At 41.6% G+C, this 12047-nt stretch overlaps 1 protein-coding gene across 5 annotated transcripts in view; it reads right to left on the reverse strand.

Annotated features, from left to right (window-relative positions):
- Nucleotides 1-3575: 3575 nt before the first annotated feature.
- The window catches only part of LOC107548585 (protein phosphatase Slingshot homolog 2-like), a 29281-nt gene continuing 20809 nt past the window's right edge, over nt 3576-12047 (reverse strand). For all 5 annotated transcript variants that reach the window (XM_016229329.1, XM_016229328.1, XM_016229324.1 and 2 more), the window contains 7 exons: nt 8479-8572; nt 8214-8342; nt 7861-7907; nt 7617-7763; nt 7335-7535; nt 6006-6879; nt 3576-5288 (listed from right to left, as the gene is read on the reverse strand). In XM_016229329.1, coding sequence (XP_016084815.1) covers nt 4002-5288; nt 6006-6879; nt 7335-7535; nt 7617-7763; nt 7861-7907; nt 8214-8342; nt 8479-8572 — 2779 coding nt within the window. In that variant the 3' untranslated portion in view covers nt 3576-4001. The remainder of the gene's footprint in view (nt 5289-6005; nt 6880-7334; nt 7536-7616; nt 7764-7860; nt 7908-8213; nt 8343-8478; nt 8573-12047) is intronic.

Raw genomic sequence — 12047 nt, forward strand, 5'->3', positions numbered from 1 at the left:
GTTTAGCAAGCAATTGTGACCCTGGACCACAAAACCAGTCTTAAGTGTCAATTTTTCAAAATTGAGATTTATACATCATCTGAAAGCTGAATAAAAAGCTTTCCATTTATGTATGGTTTGTTAGGATAGGACAATATTTGGTCGAGATACAACTATTTGAAAATCTAGAATCTAGAAAATCTGCTTTAAAGTTGTCCAAATGAAGTCCTTAGCATTGCATATTACTAATCAAAATTTAAGTTTTGATATATTTACGTAGGAAATTTACAAAATATCTTCATGGAACATGATCTTCACTTAATATCCTAATGTTTTTTTGGCATAAAAGAAAAATCTATAATTTTGACCCATACAATGTATTTTTGACTATTGCTACAAATATACCCCAGCGACATAAGACTGGTTTTGTGCTCCAGGATCACAATTTGTCTGTTCCAACCAATATGAAAAAAGATGGGTTAAATGAAAATGCCTATTTTCTCTCTGGAAGTAGGTGGCAATTATGGAAAAATACGGTACAGGGGACCAGTGGTGCTCAATTTTCCATTTTCAACAACTGCTTGTCATGGAAGTTTAATGTTGTGTGCAGACCAAAAGCTACTCTACATAATCTACAAGTAAATTACATTCAAGGTCAATGCAAAGATATGAATAGACACGAATTTGTGCCGGCCGACGCAAATGATGCGAATTGCGAATACGCTTGCCTTGAACACGCATTATTCGCCTTAATCACGCGCAAGTTCAAAAATTTTAACTCGAGAGGAAAATTCACATGATGCATTGTCGCGTAATCCAATCAGAGAAGAGCTTGTTGATACAGCCGGTTGTAACAGAAAATTATTTTTATTTATTTATTTATGTTTATAAGATTTATTTTTGCCATTTTTGCCTTTATTCTGATAGGACAGTAGTAATGCCAGGAAGCGAAATAGGTCCATGAGCTGGGATTCAAACTTGGGACGCCCATAGCGCAACGGCTTCTATTGTTTTTAATTACGCAAGTGATGCGAAAACATCCCGCAAATAATCTAGAGCAAGTAACGTGATGCAAATATTAGCTTTGCTTTTGGTGTTCACACTATTAGAGAGGGTGCTCCCTGCAGAGCCAATGAGTCTAGCTTGGCATCCAGCTCCACCTCCCTGGACATAATCGGTGGAGCTTGAAGGTCCAACCACACCCTAACTATAGCCCTATCCCTAAACATAACTACGTCAAGCTCCACCCTTTAGGTCCACAGAGGTGGAGCTGGACTAGGTCATGCTTTACCCATTTCACCCTGCAGTGAGCACCACGTAGAGTTTTATACAATAGAGCAGCTCCAGGCACATTACCAAAAGTGTGAATCTTGGTTGGCATGTAGTAGTGAGATGGAAAATAGATTAAAATATATATTTCTTTCTAACCCTAAAAATGGATTATGCTCAATCCTGTCCATAAAATGCTCCACCACACTTTTTCTAGTGTGTAAGCGCCCTAAAGTGAATGCCAAACCCTGCGTTATGACAGAAGTTATGGCAGCAACCCTCTGTGCACTGTCAATGGCATGATTTTTAATTATTAGCCAGATTGATAATTCAAACACTGGAGAAATTATTGTAATGGTATACTTGACAGTTAATAAGAAGATTGAGTGAAACAAGCCCTTTTCAGGTACATGTCGTTTATGACTAAATGATTCCTTTGAATCTGAATCAAATGCTCATTGCAATATTGATAATATGTGTCCTAAAAACACTTTTTTGAAAAAAAAAAACACATTATTCGCATACAACACAGTATGTGTGCTCTACTTCAAATGGTGCTAAGTTGGTACGTTAATCAGTGTAATTGTCACAACATGCATTTATCCGTCTGTTCAATCACTCGACAACGTTTCTTTCTCGGCCTCCATTCAGTGCTTCCTTCAACATTACCATCAGAGCTCATTGTCTCATGACTGGAACACCTGCGGTAGCTAATCAAAAGTCTAATTGTGCTTTCATAAGGGGTACCAGTTCTGGAATAAAACATAAAAGGGGGAATCACTCAGAGATAATGCCCCGAGCGAAGAAAAAGCAGAAAGTTTTATTGGAGAATCTTAAAATAGATGTTTCTCCTTAGTCAGATTTATTCTGGGCCTGAGTGACGTGCCCTCAGGGTTTGATGTTACCAGGTGAATCTGAAAAACAAATTAGGAAACATGGCCATACTCAACGTCTGAAAAGCTTCAACGCTAAAGCACAAGGGACTAAGCGTCAGTTTTCAAAGGAAACAGATCTGATGAAGGTGTCTGGAGACAGAGCTCCTAATAAACACGTAGGTTTGATCTTATGATTGTGCGACTTGTGAATGCTGGGTTCAGTCATTAAGAAATGCTTGATATGACTCAACGTTTTAGTAAAACATATTATAAGAGCATTATTTATATTTAACCTGTTTTTAATTTGACTTTGGTTGATGCTGTGGTTTGTGTGGAGTGCTGCTGTTGTGTTTGTATGTGACTGAAATATATTGTTCACATTTGTAACTTAAAGGCATTCAGAATAAAGGGTATCTAAATTAACATGAATTTCCAAGCATTGTGAATGTGTCATTAACTTTGCATATAGCATGGTATTTTTTTTTAAATACCTTGGACCACCATGGCATTATCATGGTACAGCTATAGTTCTGTTTGTAATATATACAGACACACAAGCTTTTATTTTCATTTTCATTCATTTCATTTAGCTTTATTTTTATTTCATGTTTAAAAACCACTAAATGACAGATAACTACATAATAATTTGTGTTGTGTTCATCACCTAGGCCTGCTAAATATGTAGTCGCTTGTAAAAATTACAGGTGAAATTTTGCACCAGGAGGTTCAAACAATTTGAAATAGCTTTTTGTCAGCAAAATGCTTCAAACACCTTAAATTCCCATGATTATTTTGGGACTATCGGCGGAGTGTTTTAAGCATCACTGTGCCATTTCAAGTATGAATCAGCAGTATAGAGGAAGCTTTGGCTATGTGATGAGTCAACCCCAGTGAATAATATTAATCAGTGTCAGTCAGCACAGGTACTATGATGAGAATATTCAAACATAATAGCCACTGGTCCCAGATGGAGTTAAAAATGGACTCTTGTGAAACAGACTATGCTTAGTCTTTCATTACTTTTACTAACATGCATCAAGGGTGTCCTCATAAGCAAGCAGAAAAGGAATATAATGGCCACAAAGGGATGTTACAAGTTATTTTAAAAGCCTTTGACAGAGCTTTTTGTAAAAGGATTTCAGATTGCTTAAATGGCTTGGTTAAATGTTATGAACCTCATTTCAATTAACTTAAATTACAAGAAAAAGCTGAATGTTACAATAATGCTTAAAGGCTCACATGTAGTGCACATACAGCAATCCCCAAACACAACCACAGCATTACATCATAATGCAGTACTGCTTCTCAGTAGACCGTTCTCTTCAGCCAAATTCAGATGACAATAATAAACAAATACTAGTACCTTAATAATAATTACCATCACCACCAAAATTCTACCACCAATCCTAAATGTATTAATCCGTCTACAGAATGAATAACTGACAAAAATTATTAAAATAGTGCAGTTTTATTTTATAACAGTCACAGCTAAAGCACAGGATAAAAAAAGGTATCATCAAGTTTACCTTGGTTTCAAACAGAATCATGCTTTCAGACATAGTCAATTCTACCGTTCAAGACAGTGCAAAAAATATTCAAATAAAAATGCTATCTAAAAAAAAAAACCAAATAAAAAAAGAAAAACAAGAGTAAAGTGCATGTTTTAAGAAACAACCCCCTTGTTGAGTTGCTACCTGAAAGATTCTGAACACAAAACTGACGTAGACTCACTCGCTCACACATGCCCTCATTCTCACCTACAGTAGCATACATTGTAGCATACAAATTTAGCTTAGACTTCACTGAATGAAACTTGAATTGGTTGCAGTCTGAGATAGTCCTTCACGCTGGCTAAAACCAGCGTGTGAAATTTAGTGGTCACAAGGTGTTGTACAAAACAGTGACTGTCTTTTTCTTGTCCGATGCTTTGCGGAAACGACGAACGGGGTGAGTCTTCACATGTTGTTGTCGCGTGGACACCGAAACGGTGGGCTGGACAGGGGTGTGTTCAGGGGGACTGGCTCCACCCACTTGAGTCTGCTGTGGGCATGAGGGTGAGAGGTGGGCGGAGCCTTCAGTCCTGCCCGCCTGAACGGCAGATTCAGGGGCGGAAGGGCTCTGAGGTAGAACACGCTGCTTTTTATGGGCGTCATCGTGGCTGTGGGTCAGTGGCAAGGAGTCAAAGGTGGATAAAGAGGAAGAGGAGGGTTGATGAAACCCTGTGGTGGCCGGGTGGAAGTCCCAGTCGCTCAAGTCATTAGTAGATAGCTCTAGCCTGTCCAATTTAGCGAGTGAGGCAGAGCGTTTCATGAGCGAAGGAGGTGTGAGTCCAGCCTGTCTGATACGGGCCTCGATTTCCATGGCTCTCTGCCACATCGCAGGTGCTTTGGGCTCCAATCGCTGCTCCCCATCTATCAAGTCCTGCTTGTCCTCAGGTGACTGGTCCTCCTCAACTTGTCCAGTGCACAACCCCAGTCCTCCAGCCTCATATAAAAAGGCCTGGAGCTCTCGAAGAGTCTCCTGGATCTTCTGCAAGTCCTCACTGCTATGTGCCAGTCGGACATGGGTCTTCAACGGGTCGTCCACATCTGTCTCCAACTCGGTCACACCTTCTAGCCACAACAGAGAGGAAGAACCAGAGCTGGGCTCCAGAGTGGGGTTCAAAGTGATCTGGTCAGCCTCCACTGAAACGCTTCCTTCAAGATACACCGAGAAGGAAGGATCAGGGATTATACCAGAATCCTCATCATCAAGCACTTTGGTGCCATCTAGTTTACCATATGGAGCCTTCTGGGGCTCAGTGCAGGTCAGAGCTGCAGTGCCCTCTGGTTTACTGGAGTGTGGCTCTGAACAGTCCAAACATGGGGAAGGAAGAGGAGACCGAGAGGAAGGAACCTCTTGACCCTGACGTAGTATAAGCTCCAAATGCTCGGTGGCCCGGCGCACGGATCCTGAGGGCCTGTCAAGGGGAGAATGAGGAACCGAAGCCGATTCCTCATCCACCTCCTGCAGTGTAGCCGTTTGAGGCGAGTTGCGTGCCAGTGGCGGACTGCAGGTGTGTGATATGGATTCCAGTTCAGTAACTATATGACGCACACACACGCTGTTGTCATTGTGAGGGAGGTGGGGCACGGCATCGCTATTGGTTACTGAGTGGGCGTGGCACTAGGAAGGAGAAATGCAAAAATTTGGATTACAAAAGGTAATTGTATTGTTCCATTTCACTCTCAACAAAGAGAGCTTACCACATTAACGTAAATGTTACCACATTAAAAGAATAGTTCACCTTAAAATGAAAATACTTTTCATTCATCATGTCATCATTTAAGTACCCTTGCTTTGTCTCAAATTCAACTTAGTCTTCCGTGGCACACAAACAAGAAATGTCCAGAGCCCCCCTTTTTTCAAAATAGGGGCTTCAGCTTTCAGAAAAAAATTATTTATTTATTAGTTTTATATTCCCTAGTCTTCTGACTCTACAGTAGAATGGACATTTTTCGCCATGCATTTCACCATACCATCTCAAAATTTGGTTCAATCCTCACACAAAGTTTCAGATAACTGAAATAAAGTATTTATTTTATTTTTTTTTTTAAATTGAAAGCCCAAATTTTGTCCTTGTGTGTTCCACAGAAGTCAGTCTTTTTGTCATGAGGGTAAGTAAATGACAAAATTTCATTTTTGGGCAAACTGTCCCTTTAAATGCAATTCTAGATTAGACCAGCAGAAGGCAGTGTTGTACTGGTGTCGCTTGCCCATACTTCCTGTATCCTTTACTGTTAGATTAATAAATGAGTCATTCCCATTTGTGTTTTATCATTTATCTTTCAGCATGACAAATCAGGAAGTGCAATGATCTCTGAAATGAGGGCCAACTCTTACCTCATCAGCTTCCTCACTGGAGTCATCCAAGGGTGGGGTGCATCTGGATTGAGGTAACCAGACAGCGGTTGTTTCAGAAAATGAGCGAGTGGGCTGACTATCCTGGGACAGGCAGAGGAATTTCTCTCTGGCACTAAAGAAGTCAATGCTATCTGTGCTGAGGCAGGACACGCCAGCAACCACAAAGTCATCTACTGTTCCCAGATCTGCAGTGTTGGGGTTGTTGTTATCATCACTGGAGTCCAGCCCAGGCGCCGCAGGGGCTCCTGAGGGGCTGTCAGCCTCGGGCGTGCTTGGAGAAGGCAGATTCACTTCATCTTTACTGACAGCGCTTTCCAGACATAGTTCTAAAGTTTGTGACACTTGATAAGAGTCATTTTGATCAGGTGTGTTTGGGGACAACTCAACACAGTCTGCTTTTGGCTCAGGCACATGGTGAGATGACTGGGCGCCGAGGTCTGTAGTTGTATTGCCCTCTCCCTCCTCTGGTGAAAGGACATGTAGAGAGGGAGGAGGGTGGCGACGAGCAATAGGCTCGCTCACTGCGAGGTTCAAGCGAGAGTTCCTCGCCATATTATGCTCAGGCACTACTGTGGCCGCTCGTTGCCTGGGACGAGGCAGGAGAATGGGGTCTTCATGTGCCAGCTTAGAGGGTGACTCACCCAGTTTGGTATGAGTGTTGCCCGGAGCAGACTGTGGATTGGTAAGGGACTCTATCACAGCGATGCCCAGCATCTGCTGAATGGAAGGAGGACTGTTGTTGTTGTGAGGGTCTGAGCGGTCCAGCGAGCGTGGTGCCTTGCACAGTGGCTCGTGAGCCTGTGACAGATCGCCGTCTGAGTGGGAACGCCACAGCTTGTTATGCCTCTGTTTGCTGAAAACATTAGCAAGCAAAAGAGAAAGAAAGAGACAAGAGTGTCAGATGAACGTCTTTCATTGATGTGATGGAAGCATTAGGAGGGTGGTGACTGATCTTTTAAACATACAAAATAGTTAAGGGTGTGTGAATGGGAATACAAACATGAAAGCAAGTATGACAATAAAAGCTGCACAACAAAAGGAATGTGGAGAAACCTGCATAATACACGTGCATTAGATCACAATGGCGACGAAACTCAACGCCATTAATTCAAAAGAGCATTTACTCAATGGAAACTCCAACCTTGCTCTCTGTTGACCTTCTTTTTAGAGAAAAAGTATTGCTTGAAATCCTAAGGTCAATATGTCTTATCAATAAGTCTATTCTTTGGCTCTTTATTCAAAAGGCAAGGGCGTGTGTGATGAAGGGAACTTCATTCTGACCTAAGGCTCTATGTGCGTGGCCCATACCTGGCTAGCAGGATACCCTGGTACTCCTCAAGCTGCTTCATGAAGGATGGGTTTGGTTTGGTGACAGAGCGCCGTTCCTTCACATGGTCAAAGGCTCTCTCCAGGTCCCAGCCATACTCCTTCATAGCGTATGCTATTACGGTGGAGGCAGAACGGCTAACCCCCATCTTACAGTGCACCAGACACTTCACCCCAGCTTTCCTGGATGACAAGAGTTCCATTAAAGCACACTTACATGGGATGGATTGAAATGTCAAAAGCAGAAGCAGTCTTTCTACATACTTGGCTTTGGAAATGAACTTATAGGTGTCATTCCAATACTCCAAGAGGTTTGTGGCCTCCTCATCATACACTCGGATGTTGTGGTACTCGAAAAGCCCGGGGAAGAAATTGTCAATCTCTCGCGTCACATTCAGGATGTAGCGAACTCTGAGGAAGTGGGGGTGGTAAAATTAACAATGACTGCATGCAGCTGAGCGGATGTATTTGTTTAAAAAGAGGGGCCTGGAATAATAACGTCACCTACCCACTGTTCTGGAGCTCCTCTAGATTTGAAGCATTCCACTCCGAACCCTGGAGAAACAAACAGAAATCGAACATTATAGTTGATACTCCTGAAGCAGGGGTGTCCAAAACTGCTATGTGAGGCCCAGTGTCCTGCAGAGATTAGCTCCAACTTGCCCCAACACACCTGCCTTAAAGCTTCTAGTATGCCTGAAGACCTTGATTAGCTGGTACAGCTAGGTTTAATTGGGGTTACAACTAAACTCTGCAGGCTAATGGCCCTCCAGGAGCAGGACTGGACAACCCTGTCTTAAAAGTCCATAGTAGATTAGTCCTCTTCGGTGAAGAGTATAGACAACTGGGTGGGAGACCAACCAAGTAGACGTGGTCAAAGATCTCTGTGGGGCTGTCCATCTGGCCCAGGATGACAATCATCTCATTATCGATGAACTCCTTGAACTCCCGCAGGTTGCAAACCATCTGCATCTCTAGCTCAGTGCGAATCTGAAGGGAAAAGTTATTATTCAATACGTTACCAATTTTTGATGTGAACCTCAAAATCGACTGGTATTATTTAAAACATCAAGATTTTGTTGGGTTTTACTTGGTTGCATACAATATGCACAATGGATGTTTGTACCTCTTTCGAAGTGACGTTCTCCAGGTCCTTCTGCATCATGATCTCTCTCAAACGGGTCTTAATCAGTCTCTCTGTGCGCTCTCTCTCAGTTGGCCTATATACATGAAACCCAGAATCATAAATCATCCAGTTTGGTCTCAATGTGAGGTGTGTCTCACCTCGTATGATTCTTTGTATGTCTGTGTGGTATTGTTCGAGTACGGCTTCACAAAAACCAAAAACCTCAACCTTGAAATGAACAAACAATTTGAAATCAAATCCCAGCTCGTTGTAATACGTGCAAATGGTAAATGTGCGTCATCCCTAGGCCTCTGGTGTTGGGTTCACCACGGGACAAGTGTCTCTTCACTGATAGCAACACAAGCACTGATTGGCTCCCAGGGGACTGAACTGTTTTCTTAATCACTACCAGTAACATTAAAAACACTGCTAATGTAGGTCAACACCTTCAGCTGGTGGCGGTGCGTGAGGGCAATGGGTTTAACAATCCGAGGGGCAAAAAGCCCCTATGTGGGAAAGTTAAATGTTTACACCTGCCAGTTTGATTGACCTTTCAAAAAAAAAGTGACAGTGTAGAGTTACAATCTCATCATATTCCTATGTATATGTAATGCATATTGAGTTGTGATCACACTACCTTAGCTCTGTCAGTTAATCTAATTCAAATGCATTCAATGGGCACCGTTCCACAGGATGTCTAAAAGGAATAGATCAGTCCTCTCACCTCTAGAGGAAAATGTTATCTCTATGGTTCAACCTCGTTGCCCTGTTTCAGGGTCACAAAGTATCTACTAGATCAGGGGTGGCGAATGTCAGTTCTGGAGAGCCGCAGCCCTGCAGAGTTTTGCTTTAACCCTAATCAAACACACCTGACCAAGCTAATCATGGTCTGAAGGGTTACTAGAAAGCTACAGGCAGGTGAGTTTTAATTAGGGTTGGAGCTGAACTCTGCAGGGCTGCGGCTCTCCAGGACCGGAGTTCGCCACCGCTGTACTAGATCGACAATTTTCACTCCCCTACTCAAGCCACCTGTTTCCATCCATCCGCCACTCTACCTATCTATCCCACCCATTTTCCGACCGTAAATCAATCTATCTCAGCGTGGAACTATAAAAAGCAAGCAGCCACAGTCATGCATTTTAAAAACACATGCACGTGGAAATACCTCAGACTGTGGGGAAATTCCCCCCTACAGTCCAGGCAACATCTCAGAAGGATTACATCATCAGAGATTTCATCAATTTGGCAATAACATGTCGATCTATTCAGGGAACGCCATGCCTCCTTGTCTTGCTCTCTCGGCATATACAACTGAACTTCGAGCTTGCATCAGACAGCCGCTTGACCGTGTGTGCAAGCACATGTCTCACTTTTCCAAAAACTAGGATTGATTTACAAACCAAACACTGTAATTCACCACTATTGACTTGGAACTCAAGTTTTGTAAACATTAACTTGGCCCTAAATATGGAAAGCACAATAATAATACCCTTGCTTAATAAGGTCATTGACCCATTTTCCACAACATCAGAGCAAAATAAAAAATTGAGAACTACACAATTTTTTGTGTGTTCAACAAGGCTGCATTTATTTGATCAAATATAAAATTTTACTAGTGCTGGCAAACGATTAATCATATCCAAAACGAAAAGTTTTTGTTTACATAATATATGTGTGTATATTTATTATGTATATATAAATACAAACACATACATGTATATATTTAAGAAAAATATGTTATGTTTATATATTAAATATTTATATATACAGTGGGTACGGAAAGTATTCAGACCCCCTTAAATTTTTCACTCTTTGTTATATTGCAGCCATTTGCTAAAATCATTTAAGTAAATTTTTTTTCCTCGTTAATGTACACACAGCACCCCATATTGACAGAAAAACACAGAATTGTTGACATTTTTGCAGAATATTAGGGCTGCCCTCGACTAAGGATTTTTCTGGTCGAGTAGTAGTCGTTCATTTTAAGAATTAGTCGACTAATCGCATGTTTATTAATAAACCATTTAAATCATTATAATGAGCCTTTAATTGCCTTCAAAGCCTAATAAGCGCTCAAGCACACGCCTAAAGCTTGCCACAGCGCACCGGCAGAAGCTATGATTATGTATGTGTCAGGGAAAAACAGAAAGGAGGCTGCATTAACATTTTAATAATTCACTGATAAACAAGTGCTTTCTTTGTTTTGGTTTAAGAGATGAATTCGGCGACACCGACTCGTCATCTCTGCAGTAGTGATGCGCCTGTGTGAATGTTTCATACGGATTACATAATCTGAAAGTATTTGTTTTCCATTTGAATTGGTTCATTTGAAAGTAGACATTTCACTCTCTATAGACATATTTTAATGTCTGTAAGGCAAAGATATACTTGGAGTTTCGCGCTCGAGTTCACAGACCGAGATGGCAGAAAGCGCATCCGGTTTTCTTTCATTATTTTACAAAAGCGCGTTTTGTTGTTATTGTGAGTGCACACAAATAAACTGAGTCTTTACAGATTTGAAAGATGTATTACTCTTATCTGTATGACCAAAAATGACAGAGTAGCCTATTTTAAGAGCAAGTGAGCACACCGGCTCCTCCATCTGTCCTGCAGTGAGCGCTAATGTTCAGCTTCCACACAGACACTTGAATAGCAGACATTTCTCTAGGTCAGGGGTAGGCAAGTTCGGTCCTAGAGAGCCGCAGTCCTGCAGAGTTCAGCTCCAACCCTAATCAAACACACCTGAACAAGCTAGTCAATGTCTTCAAGATTACTAAGGCTATAGGCAGGTGAGTTTTTCTTTCAGGGTTGGAGCTGAACTCTGCAGGACTGAGGCTCTCTAGGACCGAACTTGCCAACCCCTGCTCTAGGTTAACATTAGATTGAGTGGCCAAGTAAAGTTGCTAATAATTACATATGATTTCAGACGATAAGCCATATTTGTGGTGGATGATTGATAGGCGAGCGTTTGGATGTCCTGCCGGATGTACTGTATTACCATAGACCAGCCGTTAACGAGCTGCGTGACTTTGCCAATGTGGATTTTTTTTTTCTGCAACTAAAAAAAAAATTATCGACTAAGCCTCTTCTGCTCGACTAACGATTAGTCGACTATTAGGGGGCAGCCCTAAAGAATATAAATATATAAATGTATATACACACACATGTAAATATTTTCAAAATATATACTGTATGTGTGTGTATTTATATATATACTAGGGCTGCACGATAAATCGCATGCGATATTTAACGCGCATCTTATCAGTAAAGCCGGTTCTGTAATCAGCGTAAATCTCCATCACCTGCGGGCTTTCACATTGAGCAGCATTAACTAACTGACGAGCTGTGCAAAAAAATTGCACGAATATGAATGTGGTTTTGCGCAGCTCGTCAGTGAACAACGGCTCTGTGTAGTTAATGCTGCTTAATGTGAAAGCCCGCAGGTGATGGAGATTTACCGCTGATTAAAGAACCAGCTTTCTGACAAGATGCACATTAAATATCGCATGCGATTTATCGTGCACCCCTAATATATACATAATATATGTATGTGTACATTTATTATGTAA

This window comes from Sinocyclocheilus grahami, unplaced genomic scaffold (assembly GCF_001515645.1).
Source record: "Sinocyclocheilus grahami isolate Dianchi unplaced genomic scaffold, SAMN03320097.WGS_v1.1 scaffold350.1, whole genome shotgun sequence".
Classification (NCBI taxonomy): Eukaryota; Metazoa; Chordata; class Actinopteri; order Cypriniformes; family Cyprinidae; genus Sinocyclocheilus; species Sinocyclocheilus grahami.